Source organism: Leishmania mexicana, chromosome 20, assembly GCF_000234665.1.
Source record: "Leishmania mexicana MHOM/GT/2001/U1103 complete genome, chromosome 20".
Lineage (NCBI taxonomy): Eukaryota > Euglenozoa > Kinetoplastea > Trypanosomatida > Trypanosomatidae > Leishmania > Leishmania mexicana.
In genome coordinates, this window is record NC_018324.1 from 1,575,290 (window position 1) to 1,594,554 (window position 19,265).

Below are 19,265 nucleotides of genomic sequence, written 5' to 3' on the forward strand. Positions count from 1 at the left end.
GCGCGCATGTGTGGGTGTGAGTGTGTAGGTGTGCTACTTGAACGTGTGTCGACGACTGCTGCTGCTCTTCTTTCTCTTCTTCCGTCCTTTTTCTCTCGCTGGTAAGTCTGACACTGTTGCGGCACAAGATTGATCGTGCATGAATCAAAGTTGTCGAGCTGACGTTGTTCTCCGTCCCTACCCTCCCTCCCTTTCCCACCTAGTGTGACGCCCACTGTTTAGATTCCGCTTCATTTTTTTTTTGAATCTGTGATTAGTCCCTCCTACCATCCCTTTAGTGTGCGTGTGCGTGCGTGTCTCCTTGTTTTCTCGTGTGCTTACGCTACTCACACCTTTTCTCTCTCTTTCTCCCCTCCCTCCCTCACATCTCTCCTCCTCCTCGCACTTCTGCTGTGCTCTCTCTCTCTTGCGTGCCTCTGCATTCTTCGTTTTCCGCATTCTGCTGCTCTCCTCTCGGGTGTTTCAAGTCGGTTCGCGTTGTTGTTGTTGTTTTTTTCTTTTTGTTTCGTCATCGACGCGCTTGACTTGTTCGTTTATTCTCGCCATTGCCGCAGGAGCGCACGCTTGCACACACGCGACAACACCGACTCACTTCACTGCGGCTGCTGACTCGCCGATCTGGTTCCATGGTGAGGGGCATTTCTCAGGCCCTCATCTTGTTGCCGTTCCCCCTTCATCCCTCTCCCTCCCCTCTCTCTCTCTCGCAGCAGCAGCAGCAGTGGGTATTTGTCAACGCCGTTACGACACATAAAATCTAGAAAAAGAAAATCGATACAAGTTTGTAGAGGCCGAAGAGGCGAAAGAGTGGGACATACGCTTTTTACGTGCCCGAACCCATGTCTCACAAACGCCGCTCCTCTAAGGAGATGAAGCCGGAGGTGGTACTGCTGCTGCGCCACCAATCTCGCTACCCCGGAGACCTTCTTGAAGGCGTCGTCATTCTCGATATACCTTTTCCGAGCGACATCCTCGCACTGGAGGTGCGGCTCTGCGGAGTTGAGCGGTCAATTCTGGGCGGGCTTTTTTTGACGGACAAAAACCCGGAGGCACGCAAGACGACCTACTATGAGCAGTTCATCACGCTGAGAGGCGTCGATCATGACCTACTGGATTCGAAGCGCTCACTGCGGAATTGCCGCCGCATCGCTGAGGCACAGGGACTCCGAACAGGGCTCAACAGTGTGTCGCGTCAACTGTCATTGCCTGAAGGCGACGTGGTGCCGGAACTCTCAGCGTCCGTGATCCAGAGCGCTTCGGAGGCGGCGATCCATCTAATCCCTGGCACCTACTCGTATCCGTTCTCGCTAGTCCTTCCAGACAACCTGCCCGCATCATGTGAGCTGTATCGCGGGCACGATGGCCGCTGCGTGCTGCATTACCATACCGTTGCCTCGCTCATGATGACAAGCGGCAAGATCTACACCTCCGAGGCGCAACTCCGCATAAACCCGCTGCCCGTGCAGGTGCAGCGCTGGTATCAGCTGCACGAAGATGAGCAGCAACTCTGCGGAGCTGCGGTGGACAGCGGCGGTGCATACGACAACGAGACCGAGTCTCGTCTTGGTGTCCTATCACGCCTCATGTCCTCAGCTGGTACAACGCGAGAGGATAAGATGGAGTGGGGTTCTGAAATCGCAAATCAGCGACGCATACGTCACTATCGCCAGTTTCCCGAGGACCAGCTCATGCTCGAGGCTGCCGTCTACGCAGAGACAGCTGGCAAGCGTGCGGAGAGAAAGAAACGCCGGGCGTGCGAGCGGGCCGCCAGGGAAAGGGGCTCACTACTAGTGGCGGCCGACACGATGGCTGTGACGAATGGTAGCGCAAGGATACTGCAGAATCAACGGGAGCTGGAAGAGGCGGAGAAGCGGTCCTTGGACAGCGAGGATGGTGCTGCCGACGCGGCGAACGAGCTGGATGACGACGCAGATAACAAGGTGTACGACTTTGGGCCAGAGGTCTCCTCGCCTAGGGCGGTAGCAAGTATTAGAGGCGAAAAAGAGTATGGCAACGGCGAATTCTACAGCAACAGTGGAGGGGCAAATGTGGGGAGTCGCAGAGCGCTCGAGAACAGGGGTAAGAAGAAGCAGCATCATCACTCTCACGAGAGGGACGCGATTGACTCGTCGGCCAACACTGCCATGGTGGAGAACAACGTGGATAAACTCACATTCACGCCGCCCGGGGGAGAGCTTCCGGCGCCCATGGCGGTGCGGCGCGTCAACCAAGCGGAGGCCGTCTCACACGAGACGGCGCACGGGAGCACCGAAGAGGGGAGGGAGTGGAAGCAGCCCCGCGGCACGCACCCACACCGCCTCCGCAGCCGCTTCCAGCCACCACCTTGGAACCAAGAGTTTTCCATCCACCTTCGAAGTGGGTTTCTGCGCACAGGCAAGGTGAAGGTTCTCCTCTCGCTCCGCAGCCCGCTAGTGACGGTCGGTGTCGGCAAGGTCGGCGCGACCGTCCTCATTGACAATTCCGATGGCAGCGGGACAATCTCACGCGTCAAGTACTCCCTTGTCACACAATGCTACATCCGCACCAAAACAGAGGTCTACAACTTCCAGGCCGACACAGTGGAAACGAGCTCCGACGTTAATGTGGAGAAAGGCAAGGTGGTGAAGTTGCCAGAGGTGGAGCTACCGGTACCGAACTCGACGCCCCTCACCATACTGACAGAGGGTATGGGCGCCTTCACCTTTCTGAGTGTACGGCTCTACGTGGACACCGCCCTTAAGACGTTCTCGAGGTCTGTGGCGACGGAGGTGGTGCTCGTGTCGGCGCAGGATCTACTCAACTGTAGCCGCCGCCTGCTTCGCTGGACGTGCTTCTTCCGCCGCCGCAACGGTGAGGACGCCCGCGACTTCACCTTGCGCCCGCCCACGATCAACCTCTCCGAGAAGAACTCTAAGCTGCGCGTTATCGACGCCGGCAACAGGGGTGCCGTCAGGGTGCAGCTCGGCCCCTCGCTGCAGAGCGACGATGCAGACACGTCCGTCATGGCAGCATCTGCGGTGAGTCGCTCTATGCGCATCCTGCGCACGAGCCGGCGCAGCTCCAAGGCGGCGCCACCCATCGACGTGCGGCTGCTGGCCAAAACACTGAACTACGAGGAGGCCCTCTTTGTGCCGCGCGATGACGAGGATGGGTCGAGCTTCCCGCGGCATGTGGATCCTTTGGCGGGGCTCAATCCGTTTGTTGCTCCGGTCAGCGACGTCATAAGCAACCTGGCAGAAGGTGATAACTACGAGACGCTGTGTCGCTAGTGCGGCCCGCTAGCTGGCGTGCGTGGACGGTGTTCGAGTGTGCGGGGAGAGGGAGGAGGCGAGGCGCTCGGGCTGTGGTCGCCGCCGATGCGCCGCCGTGTGGTTATTTTTCCCTCTTCCCCTCTTTCGCCTTGCTCTCCGATTACAGCGCGCACGGTGTGTGGTGCAGAAAGCGCCGCTCGCCCTCCTCATATTCTGTTTCTTGAACGCTTGCTGGGGTTCTTGCTGCTTCTTACTCTCTGTGTCGCTGCTCGCGTTTGTTTTTGTGAGCGTGCTCTTGCATCATATCTCCCTCTTCTTCATCTTTTCTCCGCCGCGTTGAGTCTACTCTGCGCGGCTTTCTCTTCCCCCCTCCCCCTTCTCCTCCTCCGCCTTCTCTACGGGACGCGTGTGTACAACAGGAAGAGCGGCGGTGCGTGAGAGGGGGTGGATGGGAAGGGAGGGGGGAGGGACCGAAAGGAAAAAGAAGCGAAGACACGCATAGCGACCCGTTTTTCGCTGTTGTTGTGTTGTTCTCTCTCTTCCCCGGTCGCATGGTGTAGAAGGACCTCCCTGCTTTAATGTTTGGTTCTCCGTGTCTTTTGGATGTTGCTGCTGTGAATTCGGGGGAGGGTGGGGACCTTCTGTGGTTCCATCTCTGCGTTTCATTTCTTGATTCCCGCCCCTTTGTTTTGTTCTTTGCCTTGGGAGATGCTGCCTGCCTCCAAGCTGCTCTCTCCCTCTCTTTGTCATACACGCACTCGCCCTCGGGCACTCTCTCGCTGGCAGACAGGGTCGTGCTGAGGTCACGCTTACGCCTTTTCTTTCTCGTGTTCTCTCCCTTTTTCCCTCTCTGTGTCGTGCCACGCAAGCGGAACCAACAATGATGGGGCCTCACCATCTTTTCTTCTTCTTTCGTTATGTGCCTTACGCGGCACCTAACTGTACGGCTGAGTGTGTTTGGAGTGTTTATGTGCACGTACCTCCTATATGAAGCATTGATGACGCCATTCGACACTCTCCATGCTCGACTATTCCTGCACCCATTTTTCCCGTATCCCACGCTCGTAGATGTGTCCGCGTGCGTCCTGCAGCATCGCTCTCGGTACACCCCTTCCCTCCCCTCCCACCCTTTTTCCTCTCCTTATATATATATATTTTCGTCCTCCGTGCTAGACACCGTGCGTGCACACGAGAATGGGCGCAGCAGATAAAAAGAAGGGGAGTACACAGGGGAAAAAACGGGTTGTTCGCAAAGAAGCGCATCATCGTTGCTATGGTGCTTCAAGCGCAACAGGCAATCCTTAAAGTGTTTGCACAGGCCCGACTTTCTCACACACTTCCATAATTTGCCTGTGTACTGCCATGCTCGCATTCGGTTTTGGGCGAGAGACAAGAACCTCTCTCGCCCCCCTCCCCCCGCATGCCCCACCTCACCTACCAGCTCTCTATTTTATCCTGCGTGCAGCCCATCTTTTTTTTTTCACTCCGTCTTGTTGATGGTGAACACTTGACAGCTACTCAGATCATCAGTCATGCTTGCTTGCTTGGACTTGTCTGTGCGTTCTCTTGGAAACCAACCTGCATGACTTTGTGCGTATGTGTGCCTCCTCTTGTGCTCTTGGTTGCTTCTCCCCGGCTCCTTCGCGGTTATCTCGTTTGGTTGTCGTTGTTTGCGCTTGCTTTCGCGTGCACGTCTCGGGTGCGCAACGATGAACATGCGTTCGGGAAAACATACAAACGAACAACAGTAGAAATGAAAAGAAACACTGCAGGTGTCGCGGAGAAGTAGAGGCAGTCACATCGTCACTGAACTGAAGGCCTACTTCAGCAGCACATATAAAAGCAAGGCGGTGGTAAACAGTGAGAGAAAACGCGAGGCGACCTGTGCCTCTTCTTTGGGACGATTCAAGCTGCCTTCCTCAAGAGCACAGTGCACACTACACAATGTCAACACAAGGACCGTTGCGCTGGCAAGCAACACAGCTCCTTAACACCACAACCTTGACATACCCGTCGCGCAAGCACGAGTCGTTCTGTCCATGAGCCTCCTTCGTACGTCACCTCTGATCCAGGTTCCGCTCGATCACGTCAACGTGCCATCTACTTCATGTTCCTCCTCGCTCCCTCTTGCCTCGCACACATACCAACACACATTTACCCCTTCCCCCTTAAAACCAAAAAAAGAAGAAAAGGAAAGCTACCCCAGTGGCCCTCCCCCCCCACCCCCTCGCTCTCTTCTCAGCACCAACGAGAGGATAAAGTGTGGCGCACACAGCGAATCGGACAGCGAGCGCGGAGTGACCTTTGTCCGTGAAAGGACGAACACCGTCTCTCTCTCTCTGCTCCTCCCGGTCACACTCCTTCTTCGACTCAACATCTCTTTTTTCGTTAGCTGACCGAGCGACGATGGAGTCCTTTGACCCGTTTCGGGTGGTGGGCTCCATCTGCGGACCTGTCCCGGTGTGCCCCACACTGCTCTACGGCACACCGGTGCTGATGGTGGCCACTGGCCGCACCTTTCAGCTCTACAAGGGCAAGGAGCTGGCAATGATGCGCGGCGGTCCAACGTTTCAGGACTCGGTTCGTGCGGTGGCACAGGTTGGGAAGTACCGCGCCGTCGCGGAGGGGCCGCGCCTGCACGTCTACGTGCACCACAAGCCCCTCTGGTCCAGCCACCATGAAGCCGCCACGAAGCCGAGCATCACACTCCTACTGGCCCAGGATGACCTCCTGTTCAGCGTTGGCGACGACAAGCGCATTGTGGTGTGGGAACTCAAGACGGGCACAGTGCTGCAGGCGATGCTGGTGGAGAACAGTGAGACGGTCACGTGCCTTACATTTCTGACGGGGTACACGAACAAGATGCTTCTCGCGACGGCAGAGGGAACGCTGCAGCTCTGGAACTTCCGCTCTGGTGCCTGCCTGTGGTACTCCCTGCGTAGCAGCGGTAGCAGCTCCGGGCAGGCGTCATGCGCCACCGCTGGTGGTGTCGCCGCCATCACGGCACTCGCTTGCAGCAGATACAAAGACATCATCGCCTACGGCACGACGGAGGGGAAGGTTGTTGCGTGCAACGTGGCAACGGACGAGGTGATCACCACCTTCGACCATAGCGAGAGCTGTGCTGTTGCGTCGCTGCTGTTTCGCACGGACAAGGACGGCCTGCTTGTGTCCGGCACGAGCCGTGGCGAGGTGGTCATCTGGGACCTCGAAAATCGATGCATGGACGGCACCTTGACCCGCTCCAAGCAAGTGCGATCGGAGATGGAGGCACTTGAGCGTCCTCACGTCGACGTCGTGCACTCGCTCGTCATGTTTAACTTGCCGGAGTACACATCGTTGCTCATCACAGGTGGCGCCGACAACGCCCTCATGCAGTTCCGCTTTGACACCGTGGACGGCCTTGGCGTGTTGGTGCGGGAGCGCCGTGGGCACATGGGAAGCTGCACCAACGCCATCTTCTACAACACCGACCTCCTCGTCACGGCTGGCAACGACCGTGCCTTGCGCGTCACGCACGTCTTTTCCGACCGCGCATCATGGGAGCTGTCGCAGGGCAAGCTGGGCAAGCGCGGGCGCGAGAAGAACTTGGGGCGGGAGGCCGTGAAGCTCCCCCCTGCCACCGCGCTCGCCGCCGCGACCACACGCAACTACCAGTGGTCGAGTCTTGTGTCGCTACACGCCGCGTCGGCGCTGGCGTGCGGCTGGCGAATGGATACACGCGCAATGGAGTTCAAGCTATCCGGCATCCAGACCTCCGCCCACACCGCCCGCGCTCTGGCGCTGTCGGACTGCGGCAACTACGCCGTCGTCGGGTACTCCAGTGGAAACGTCGCCGTTTTGAGCCTGCAGAACCGCAGTGTGCGTCACCTCTTCGACGCCGACCTCGGTGCCGATCGAGCTCATGACAGCTCGGTGGAGTGCGTCGAAGTGGCGTGCGGCAACACCGTGGTCGTGACGGCTGGGCTGGACGGCGTGATCAAGATGTGGGACCTGTGGACTGGTAAGCTGAAGGCAGCCATTCCTACCGGCCAGCCAATGACCAAGTCGTGCATGCACGAGGCATCATCGCTCTTCATTGTTGTGCAGCATTTCACCATTCGTGTCTACCACGCCAACCCCGACGTCGGCCTCACGGAGGAGGAGCTGCGCACTCCAGTTCGCGAGCTGGAGGGCCACAACAGCCCTATTACGGCGCTCGCGCTCGCGCCTGACACGTACCGCTACGTAGCATCGACCTCCGGTGATGGTGCGCTGCTCGTCTGGGACTTGGCCGCCGCCGCCTGCGTTGGGCAGTATCGCTTCGCATCACCTGCTTTGTCCCTCAGCTTTCATCCCGATGCGCTCTTCCTCGTCACCACGCACGCCGGTGAGCGCGGCGCGTATCTGTGGGTCAACAACATCCGCTACGGGTACGTGCCGGAGGTGGTCCTGAGCCCAAAGGCGAAGGCGGTGGAGACGCTGCCGTGGCTACACTTCCCCACCGCGCACGGGGCAGCTGAGGGGACTGTCGAGAACAGCGCGAACGGCAGCGTGCCGCGCACGTCTGCAGCCGCAGCGCTCACGGAGGCGGAGGAAGAGGAGCGCGCGGCCGCCGAAGCGGAGGCGCGGGAGGCGGCAGTCGCAGAGGCAAACCTGTTTGATGCATCGCAGGACATTGCCCTGGCGCGTCGGCGACAGACGGAGGCACAGCAAGCGGCGCTCGACGCGATCGCGACAGAGGGGATGCAGCTAGCTGGAGTGCCACAGCGCCTGTGGTTCAACCTCACCGTCCTAGACCAAATCAAGGAGAAGAGCCAACCTCTGCTCCCGCCCAAGAAGAAGGATGTGCCGTTCTTTCTGCCCACAACGCAGGAGCTGCGGCCAACGTTTCTTGTCATGGTATCCGACAACCGCAAGAGTGATACCGGGAACGCGAAGGGGCGACTGATACACGCCGACATGGAGGAGCTGACGCCGGTGCAGGAGATGCTCGTGAACGAGAAGCACGACGCTCTCATGGACTACCTTTTGTCTCTCAAGACCGCGCAAGCGATCGACCTGGAGCTGAAGCGCGCGGTGGACTATGCGAACGGTAGCAGCTACACAGTCGCTGAGCTGGCGAGGATGCAAGCGTGCGTGAAAGGTCTGCTGTCCTTCATCACGACGTGGTTGCGGCGAAACAAGAACGTCGACTTTGTGCAAGGACTCCTCGCGGACGTGGTTCGCTCTCACGGTGCACTGCTGACCCGCTTCGGCGACGCGCTCGTGTCGGCGCTGGAGGAGTTGGCGGAGGTGCAGAACACGCTGCGCTACTCGGTAGATCACCTTGTGTCGTACCCAGCCTGCCTCGCGGGCACCTTCTCTGGCTCTATCTTCTAACCTAAAAGGCAGCGGCGACGCAGGAAAGGGAGAAAAACAGGGAGAAGAAAATGGAGCACGTTGGCGCGCTGCCGGAACTGTCGACTTGGCTATCGTGTAGTATTCCCGTCTAACCTTTCAAGATGGACAAGCCGGCTAGTATTCTGCGTGGCAGGTCTGCACCTTCCCTTCCACCCCACCTTGCTTTGCCTTCTACTTTCCGTGCTCTTGCTCTCGTCAGTATGTCGGTTTTCGTTTAAGGACTTGTGTGTTCGTTTCGATCCCTCCCCTTCTGTTGGTGGGAGGGGAAGGGGGGGCATAAGCGTTGCAACGTAAGAGTCAACCCCTCTTCTGTTTTCTGTTTTCTCTATGCACAACAACACCCAGATGACGAGAGTGGGGGGAGCCAAGCAACGTCCCTCTCTATCCCCTGCCGGTGTCGAGCCGCTTCTCGTGCTGACAGAGTCAGGTTCTGGATGGCATGGCGTCGGAGCGGCCTGCGACGGTGAACACGTCTGTACCATTTACATGATGACAGCGTGCCAGCGTGACTCGAGCGTGTCCCACCCGACCCTCGCTATCCACTGCTGGTGTGGGGCGAGGCTGAGTCCGCCCCATAGGAAATGCACCAGGTGGCAACCTTCGAAACAGAGAGGGTAGAGTGGAGGTGGGGGCAGAGACCGTACTCTCAGATGGCTGAGTCGGCGCCTGGCTGGGACGCATGTGTCTAGGGCTTCTTCGCACCACGCGATGCGCCTGCGCGACGTTGGGGAGGACCGAGCGGAGTTGAGGCAATGCACTATGGCAGAGAAATGGGCACTTTGGAGCGAAGGAAAATATGCGCCACAATAAGGAAGCGGCAAAACATCCAGCATGCTTACTCTGAATACTCTGAGTGTGTACACGCGTCGGTCGGCTCGCCGCCGCACACTCAGACAATCCTAGGCGGGCTCGACGCATCGAGTGTGTGCAGCATGTGCCTTAAAGAAGGCGCACACATGCTTAGACGCACGCGCCCGACTTCCGCTTCCCCCTGCTGTCGCATCCCTTTCTTTGCCTGTGGGTGCATGGCAGCATCGTCTTTCGCTCGGCACTGGGCGCCTCAAGCTTGGACAAAATGCAGAACTCCTACATCTGCCTCGCTTTTGGTGTCCCCACGGCCTTCTGAACGCGCAATGTTTGCCATGCTTCAGTGCTCTCCAATCTCAGTCAACCCACAGCCATTCATAGAAGCACACTATGGAGGACGCATGTCTATTCCAGCCGCAGATCAACCCACGCAGTAGGCGCCTTGCCCGGCATGCACCGACGCTCCGCGAGCGCCAGGAACAAGATGCCCAGCGGCGGTCTGCTGGTCGTGAGGACCACCGCGGGCAGCCGCAGCGAGGGACACCGACGCCCAGCCCCGGGACAGAAGCTTTCGCTGCGGACACTGAGAGCGACACTGTAGAGGCCGTGTGGAGTCTCTGGCGCGGCGTGGCGATCAGGGAGGCGCGCGAGACCGAAGCTGCCTTGGTGCGCCGCGTGCATTCTGTTAACGACGACGGCTCGCTCCCACAGCGTCGGCCGCGCGTGGTGTACGTGACGGCGGTGCTTGGGATGCTAAACGCACTCGGTATCACCTCACCCCGGTACGATGCCCTGATCGCCAAGTTTCTCAAGGCAATGACAGTCGAAGGAGGCGCCTCGGAAGCCACCAAGCGCGACGAAACGGTTGACGCGGCGCGGTTTATGTACGTCTTCTCGACAGTCTGGCGGGCGGCCGTCACACACAACACGCCGCGTTCGCCATCTGCGGCACAGCAGTGCGGCAACTCCCCCAACGGAGCAACAATGCGCCATACCTACGCTAAGAAAGTCCCACGCCGAGGGGCACCACCGTCACGCATGAAGGCGGCGCCAGCGGCAGAGGTGGGCAGCAGCGGTGGCAGCGACTCTGCCGTGAGCTCAAGGTCATCGTCCTCACCCTCCGTCGCGTGCAGTAGTAGCGAAGGTGGCGAGGGAGCGGCACACTCGGGCACAGAGAGCGCATCGCCGCTCACCAGCTGCGGAAGTGGCGACGAAAGGAGAAGTAACACAGCGGAGAGCGACGCTGACTTCCTGCGCACCAACATCTCCGACGCGTCCTCCAGTATCCCAGACTCCTCGGAGAAGCCGCAGACTGATGTGCGAAGCCAGGAACTGTCGCCGATGTCCATGGAACCGGCGGCGGGACTCGATCCCAGTCCGGAGCCGCGCAACCCAGGCGAGCCAGTCATCATCACGCCGGCCCGCTCAAGCGTCACACCCCGCACCCATCATTGCTCTCCGTTCGCCGCGGCGTCGCGGTTCGGCAGCGCGTCGGTATCACACAGTCGTCGCATGAATTCCTCCTCGCGCGTAATACCGAGTGACTCGCATCTGCTCTCGAGCACCACTAGCAGGGAACTCAAGAGGGCGACGAAGCGCGTGCCTGGCGGGCTGATGCGCGAGTGTACCTTCAAGCCTGTCATCAACCCCGTCTATGAGCAGTCGCCTCTTAGCTTCAGCAGCACAGCTATCGTGCAGAAGCGCAAGCCCGCGTCGACCGCGCGGTCAACCTTCCAGCCGAGCACGCAGCAGTTTCACCAGGCGCGCGACAGCCTTGCGTGTTGGACGAAACAACCCGTCAAGGACAGCGGCGGCTACCGGGGCGAAGCAGCGGCAAACCCCCTGGCGACTGGCGTTGAGACGGCGGTGCGCCGCATGATCGCCGCGCGCCAGCAGCGGCAGGGCTCGCAGTCGGCTGTGCGGGCACCGGTGGCACACCCGCGCAAGCCGCTGCTCTATGTTGACGTCGATCTCCCGCAAGGCCAGCGAGACCGCCTTGCCTTGTACACAGGTGACGACGTACAGGACGTAGCGCAGCGCTTTAGCATCCTGCATGGGCTCAGCGAATCCCTGTGCCAGCGGCTGGCGACAGCGCTGACAGCCGAGCTCTGTGCCCTCTCGACTGGACAGGCGGCATAGATCATCATTTTTGGTGTGTAACGCACACACGTCACCCGTGCATTTTCCGTCTTCACCGAGTCGCACAAAGCAAAAAAAAGTGAAAACACAATCGAAGGGCACGCGCCATCCAGCTGAACCACCACGCTCGCCACCCCTCCCCCCTTTAATCCTCACCCCACGCCCACCGACACCCTCGCCAAAAAAGACTCCCCCCACGGAAGCCCCTGCAGGTGTCCCCAAAGTGGGGGCTGGGTGGGGTTGGGGGACTGGAAAAAGTCACTCCTACCTGGACTCGAACCAGGGTTATCGGATTCAGAGTCCGAGGTGATAACCGCTACACTATAGGAGCACTTATTTCTTCGACGAAATAAGCAGACAACTGTGAATAAGCGGTGCACCCTGACCCCTTGCGCACCGCTATCCGATCCCACCCTCCTCGTAGCCCACCCTGGTGTGGCCAGAAAGTCTCAATCACACTGAGCTGTCGCCCCCCCCCCTCATTCGAAATGGTAAGCCATGGCCAGTGTCTCTCAGATCCTTATACGCATACAAACCACTAAGATGTGGTGGCCATGACTGTAACTCCCGTGTGCTGTCCAGAGCGTTAAGCACGCCATTATTGGAGAACTGCGTATTGATATGCCAGCAAGTAAATCATGTTGCAGAGCAGCACGCAGGCGCCGCTTACAAAACTGCGACTCAGAGCATCAGTGCGCATACTGCTTGAATTCTTTGAGCCACATCGGCAACAAAAACCTACAACTGCAGACGCGCACTTCAAGATGAAACGAAAATTATGTGTGCTTTTTCCGTAACTCCGTACAACAACAGCTGCACTAACGGTGGTTTGGTAATGCCGTTACCATAATGCGCACCAATGGACGACACTGGTGTTTTCAAAATGTCACACCCGCTTACGCTTTGGAAGACTCCTCACCATTCACTGTACTCCTCCACTATTCTCCCTTCTTTATGTTCGCTCGTTGGCGAGGCGATAAGCTGGCGCATCTCCTTTTCTTTTATAAAGCTCACCACACCCTTTGAATACTTTTTTCTCTGCAAGCTGCACAACACTTTACTCCGCCGCGAAGAAAAAAGAAACAAGCATGTCAGAGTCTCTTTTCAAAGAGGCTCTCCAGAGCCTCTCCAAGAAGGGTGTTGCGCACATCAAGTGTGCCGGAGCCGACCTCCATGATCATCAGCTGCAGCTGCTCATCACCGCGATCGAAAACTCACCTTCTAAACCGGAAATCATTGATGTTTCCAACAACAATATTACCGCCGCTGGGGTGGCATATCTGATGCGTTACCTGCCGACGGCGTCAGTTGAAGCAGTGGACCTTCGCAATAATCAGATCGACGAAGATGGTGCCCTCACATTCTTTCCACTGTTCGAAAAAAAGACGTCGGTCAAGCTTCTTGACCTGCGAAACAACTCTTGCAGCGCTGCGACGGCGTCCCGTCTCTACTATTTGAGCAAAACAGAGAAGTGCACTGATGACGTGCGCTCTGCGCTACTTACTGGGAGCGCACAGCACATTTCTTTCTCTGGGATGACCTACTGCGAACTGGAAAAAGAGCTATTGCGGTTCCTCCTCCACATAGAGGGCCTGCAGAGCGTTGATTTCAGCGGCATGGACCTTGGCGTTGCAGGTATGATTACAGTCGGTACCTTTCTGAAAGACACGCAAGTGGCTGCGGTTTCTTTCCAGAACTGCAGGTTGACAAATGACTCCGTGCTGAGCTTTTTCCAAGCTGCTGACCTCGCAAATCAGCGCTACCCGAACAGCTTTGACTTTTCTTCGAACGTCGGGCTAACAAACGATCTTGTGCGGAAGCTCATTCCGACCACATTTGATCAGAGCCACTGCATCACCAATTTCGTGCTCACTAAATGCTCAGTCACACCAACGTATGTCCGTCTGGTTCAGAAGGAGTGCGAGCTGAACCAAGAGAATCTTTCCATCAAGCATGCGGTCGTCGCCCTCCGAAACAATTCCTCTGCTGCGCAAGAGATCAATCTTCAGTGGGATGGGCCGGTACCCATGTGCATGAAGTACCTCGCTGATTACATCGCAGACAGTTTGGTTATTCAGCACCTCAACATCAGCAACAGTTTGATTGATGACGCAGGGCTGGAGTTGTTGTCGGTCGCGCTTCAGAAGAACACCTCCATCAAGGTGATCGAATTGGCAAACTGCTGCATCACGGCTACTGGTATTCAAAAACTCTTTGCTGTGCTGGAAAAAGGCGCCAGCCTGGTGGAGGAGGTCAACATTGCCAACAACAATCTCGATGAGGGCAGCGTCCAGTTCATCACAGCCGCCCTCCGCGCAAATCCGAGGCTGAAAATTCTGAACATCAATGTAAACCCTGCCATTTCCGCCGCTTCCATCCAGGAAATTGCCGGGCTCGCCATGGTGAATCGTGCCCCGCCGCGAATCCGCTCAGTATTGCCTTTGATCGAGAACAACAGCAAGGATGTGGTCGTGCTTGATTTTTCTGGCAAAGATGTCACTCTCGATGATGACTCTGTGTGGCTTCTTGCCCAGGCGCTTCGGCTTAATTCGACTGTACGGCGGCTTAACCTGTCACACAACTCGTTTGGTGACACGGGTGCCTCGTTCCTTGCGGGCTACCTTGCCGACAACCGCACAATTGTGGAGCTGAACCTCTCCAGCTGCATGATCGGGAACCGGGGCGCTCAAAACCTTTGTGAGGCACTTGCAACGAATGGAGGACTGCAGTCGTTGGATTTGTCGAATAACATGATGGATACGGATTCTCTGAGCGCACTTCCACTGGTGCTACGCGAGAACACCGCGCTGCGTGAGTTCAAGCTAGAGCGCACCCGTGTTGCCCCCGAGTTTGTTGAGCAAGTAAAGATGACGTGCTCTCTTAACCGCGAGTGTGCCGCAGTGAAGCGCGTCTTCTACCGTCTCAATGATGGGGATGCATCTCTCACAAAAATCGAGCTCTCCAACCCTGATGAAGAGCGTGTCATTGACGACCAAACCGTCTCCACCATCTGTGCCGTTTTGAGGAACAACACGTCTGTGGAGGTAATTGACCTGAGTGGCAACCGTATCGGTAGAATGGGTTGTTCCGCACTGGCTGCGACACTATCAGAGTGCACGTGCAAAGTGAGAAAGATCATTTTATCCAAAAACCCGATCGATGATGATGCCGCGGCAGAATTGGCGACATGTTTTCCGAAGGTCAATATGCTTCGTGAAGTTATTTTATATGACACCAACATCACTAAAATCGGCATGGAGGCCCTTGCCAAGGGCCTCGAGGAGAACACCAGCATTGTGTGGATTGGAATCACTGATGACGACACAGCTGATGGGAACACGTCGCTGCTGATGCGCAACCTCGCCTTGAACAGCGGCCCGGCGGCTCTGAAGCGTATTTCCCTTTCCATTGATGCTGGCGTTGCTGTCGACGACGTCGATCTGAGCCGCCCTGTGGACTGCTCGATCGATGATTCGTTGTGCAAGTTCTTGTGTGCGAGCTTGGCGCGCTGCCCAACGCTGCGGTCTCTGAAATTGTCGCACAACACGATTTCTTCAGCTTCTGTTCCGTACATTCTGGAGATGGTGGATATGTGTCCTTTGCTGGCGTCGCTGGATTTATCGGACAACCAGATTGATGAGTGTGGTGCCCAGCAAATTATCGCTTGCTTGGAGCGTGTTTCCCACCTTCGCAGCGTAAATTTTACCGGGAACTTGTTCTCCACCGAAAGTTTGGAGCATATTGCTCAACTGGCTGCGTTGAACATGGGTTCTGAAGTACTCAAGAGACTGTACCTGACAGCGACGCGCGGCGAAGAGCTGCCCAGTGACATCGATCTTAACGGAACCACAAACTCCTACATGCTGACGGATGAGGAGGTGCTTGTTCTTGCCGGGCTTTTGCAGAACAGCAGCAGTGTGAAGTCACTGGATCTTGGCAGCAACAGTTTTGGTGATGAGGGTTGCGTCGCAATTGCCGAGGTACTGCGTTTCAATCACACAATCGAGGCGCTAAACCTCGCAGGAAATCCGATTGGCTCGAAAAGCGGTGAGGCACTGCACTTTGCCCTTAAGATCAACCCGCAGCTGCAGCATCTGGATTTGGAAAAGACGGCTATCCCTCGCGACGTCTTGGAGAGTATTTCGAGTCTGCTCCACGTCAATCAAACACCTTATCGTGCAGTGATCGACATGCGTGGCGTGAAGCTTCATGAGGTGAATGATGAGACCCAGTTTCGCTCTACCGACTACTATGTATCTCAGACGGTCACCCTTGAGGACGACGCCATTGAAGGCTGCAGACGGTTGGAGGTAAAACTGATTGAGTAAAAGATGTAGCGTAAAGCATTGGTGACGCGTACAAGGACACAATCGACCTCTGCATTTTGTTTTCATTTTCGCCACACAGGACTTAGATACCTGCACCGCTTCTTCGCATTCGGATCACTTCTTTCGTCCTTCGTTTTTTTTTTTCACTGATTGATGTACTCCTTTTTTGTTTCTTACGCTCTATGTACGCTTCTTTTCTCTCGTCAGACGCAGCTCCTCTGGCTATCTTTTTTTGGAACACATTTTTTTCCCTTCACCCTCTCAACTGGAGGGGATCTACTTTCTTCAGGTTCGTTTGAGGCTGAGATGTAAATTCATCAAATGTGTTTGCAGTGCCTCCAAGTCCTGCTGAGCACGTCCTCTCTTTTTTCCTTTGCCTCTGCCTTTGTGCTCTGCATCTCAATGTATGTTACTCCCCATCGTCTGTTTTCATGACGTATATGCGTGGCCAAATGACAGGAAACAGCTATGCAATCCTCTGAATACCTCAACGGTGTCTCCTACTAGTTTTGAATCAATGCGGCTGGTACGCGCCCTCTTGATGTTTCCAAGGGGGTTTCTGCGGCATATGGAGATCCTTGTCCCCACTCCTGACGCTGGGACTCCTGGAAGTCATCGCAATATGCAATCGCTGCGCAAGTTCGACATCACTGCCTTCCTCTCCTTTATCATCTCCCTTTTTCGTCATGGGCTGAACGGGCATTTATTTTGCCGACTGTGCTGTGGCGTGTAGCTTATAATTGCGCGCTAATGGGCGCGGTGGTACTCGAGCAAGTGCCAGTGTTCGACTAGAGCGTATGCTGACTGTACGGGAGGTTTCAGCAAGCCATGCCGAGCACTGTGGAGCAATCGCTTCCGCCGCTTTTTGTACTGCAAGAGCATGCGGATCCGGTTCTCAGCTGCAGGTTCTACCCATCGGAAGTTTACCAGCGAGATGAATCAAGCTGGTTCCTATCGGGAGATGCTGGTGGTCTTGTAGTGTTGTGGAACCTTTCCACAAGGCGCAAGATGATCTCGTTCTCGGCCTTGACGGAAGCTCACCGACAGCTCTGTGGCATCTCACAACACGGTCGTAATCGCGGCACTCCTACAGGTGGTTTGGTGCCAGAGGACGAGGTGTTGCTGGAGCAAGCTGGTACTCGGGCCTTTGGCCCGCACAGTCAGAGCATTTTGTCCGTGGGATTTATTCCTTTGTCGCTTTCGTCTCCGCAGCCAATAGCAGTCGCGGAGAACAGAGGTGTTGTTGACTCATTGGTGCGTGGCTCAGATGCAGAAGTATCGAGCGGTACTGTGTGCCCCGCCGTTGTTGACCATGCCGTGAAGGGTACCAGTGATTGGACGCACCCAGGGCGGCCGCGATTTCGGCTTTCCCGACGGGCACCAACCCGCAGCGTCAGTTGTGAGCAGGCGTCTTCTTTATCAATGGGGAACGTTCTGGATAGCGGTGCACCGGGGTTCGCCTTCACACCCTCGTCAACAATTTGCTTTTACACACACTGCCGCGATCAACGGGTGTACATCTGGTGCCTCGAGCGCCAGTGCACTGATGCACCTGCTTCTTCACCGCCCACTCGAGTACCGCAGCTTGTCGTGGTGCTCACCGCCCCGCAGCACGGCTTCTGTCCAGTGGAGAGCATCTCGAAGACCGCGGGCCCTTTTACGCGGACGTACCTCGCCGTTCCTCACGAGTCGGGAGGTGAGGTGACGGTCTGGGAGTTGTCATGGCGTCAGCCCAACAGCACTCGTCTCACGAGCACAAGAGAGCTGGAAGAAAAAGGGGCTTCCAACAGGCCCCGCTCGTCGTCGGGCAATGCGAACGTCCTCGAAGAAGAGAAGGAAGACGTTAACACGTCCGGGATGAATCCGATGGATGCTCTCATTGCACGAGCAGCCGCAGAGGAGCGACGGCAGGCGAAGATGAAGCAGAAGTCCACCAGAGTCTCCGGACAAAGTGATTTTGACCATCCTTCTCCATCGGCAGCCTTTCCTGATTCTGTGATTTCTAGGGGCGAACGCGCCTCGATCCTGTGCTACGTTGACCCTGCAGCCACCACAACGTCCAGCAACTTCTCAGTCCGGCGCTTGTGCACCTTTTCGGCGTGCCCCACGTTCAAGGGAGGCACAATCATGCGCCTTACCATGTGCCACGACGCGCAGCACCTTACTGTCGCATTTGAGAGCGGCCACATTGTGTTGGCACGCTATCGCAACGCAGACGTGACTGACATGGCAGACCAGCCGGGAGGGTCATGCCACGCTGGTGGATCTTTGTCTGTTGCTCAGGTGCGCAACGTCACCCGCGCATTTGCCGACTCGGCGCTGGTCTGCTGGTGGAGTGGTCGGCGCATGCTTGCCTGCTCCTCGGAGGGCGGCATGCATTGCTACGACATGTCGGCGACAGAGGAGGGCCTTTTGGAGGCGCACCTGGTGTGGAGTGCGACACTGCGTAAAGGGATTGGTAGCGTCTTCTTGCAAAGGAATCTCGTCGTAGCCGGCTGCTGGGACAGCACGCTGCGGCTGTACGACGCGCGCGATGGGCGACTCGTCAGCATTCTCAGCTACCAAAGAGAGACGATAAATGAGGTGCGCACGGCACCGCCGTCGATCGCGCGGGTGGCGACGTTTGGATTTGACGTGCGTCAGCCAAGGCTGTATGCCGGCTTGCCTGGGACTCTTTCAACTAAGATCACGGCCTGTATTGCATCCAACTCGACGGCCGTCACGCAGGGCAACCTGCCACAATACAGTGAATCGCCTTCGCGCGAAACCTACGTCGCCGGCACGCCGGCTCCAAACAGCAGCTTGGAATCTCTGGCTGCAGAGGAGCAGCTGGTATACTTGTTTGCGTCCGCGAGTAAGGACTGCACTGTGGCGCTCTGGCGTGTGGACCTTGGACTGGTGGTGGAACAGATGGCTCGCGAAGCCATCCCTGCTTAAAGTCTGTGAAGATATGAGACGGACACAGCGAACAGAAGGCAAAACGAGAACCTAAGGCTCCCCATTTTGATGATTTCCTTGTTACCACCCGTGCAGCCCCGCTCGTGCACGAGGCAACAAGTAATGGCACATAAGCGCGCACTGATCAGATGCCCAAGGCGGATGGTCCTTGATGGTTGAGGCAGCACACACCGAACAATCCCTTCAATGAAGCGAAGAAAAGAGGAGCGCAAGCGTCCCACCGAAAGGAGAAAAGGAGCGACACAAGCGGGTAAAGAAATAGACTTCTTCACACCTTTTTTTTTACGCATCTTGCGCTGCCTTTGGACATGCGTTTTCTTTTCCGGAAATGCCTGTTTCCGTAAACGGCTTTTCGTTCACCTCCTGCCCTCGTTCTCCTGCCCGTGCTATTCTCTCGCGCTTT

General features: G+C 56.9%; 5 protein-coding genes across 5 annotated transcripts; all 5 read left to right on the plus strand.

Annotated features, from left to right (window-relative positions):
• Positions 1-836: 836 nt before the first annotated feature.
• On the plus strand, positions 837-3,266 carry LMXM_36_4200 (conserved hypothetical protein; the record flags this gene model as incomplete). Its single annotated transcript, XM_003874729.1, has 1 exon — positions 837-3,266. The coding sequence occupies one exon, from the start codon at positions 837-839 to the stop codon at positions 3,264-3,266; it is 2,430 nt and encodes an 809-aa protein (XP_003874778.1).
• A 2,388-nt stretch (positions 3,267-5,654) lies between these two features.
• Positions 5,655-8,609, plus strand: LMXM_36_4210 (conserved hypothetical protein; the record flags this gene model as incomplete). Its single annotated transcript, XM_003874730.1, has 1 exon — positions 5,655-8,609. The coding sequence occupies one exon, from the start codon at positions 5,655-5,657 to the stop codon at positions 8,607-8,609; it is 2,955 nt and encodes a 984-aa protein (XP_003874779.1).
• A 1,218-nt stretch (positions 8,610-9,827) lies between these two features.
• Positions 9,828-11,576, plus strand: LMXM_36_4220 (conserved hypothetical protein; the record flags this gene model as incomplete). Its single annotated transcript, XM_003874731.1, has 1 exon — positions 9,828-11,576. One exon carries the CDS (start codon positions 9,828-9,830, stop codon positions 11,574-11,576), a length of 1,749 nt encoding a protein of 582 aa, XP_003874780.1.
• A 1,088-nt stretch (positions 11,577-12,664) lies between these two features.
• Positions 12,665-15,904, plus strand: LMXM_36_4230 (conserved hypothetical protein; the record flags this gene model as incomplete). Its single annotated transcript, XM_003874732.1, has 1 exon — positions 12,665-15,904. One exon carries the CDS (start codon positions 12,665-12,667, stop codon positions 15,902-15,904), a length of 3,240 nt encoding a protein of 1,079 aa, XP_003874781.1.
• Positions 15,905-16,732: 828 nt separating this feature from the next.
• LMXM_36_4240 (conserved hypothetical protein) lies at positions 16,733-18,841 on the plus strand (the record flags this gene model as incomplete). Its single annotated transcript, XM_003874733.1, has 1 exon — positions 16,733-18,841. One exon carries the CDS (start codon positions 16,733-16,735, stop codon positions 18,839-18,841), a length of 2,109 nt encoding a protein of 702 aa, XP_003874782.1.
• Between the last annotated feature and the right edge of the window lie 424 nt (positions 18,842-19,265).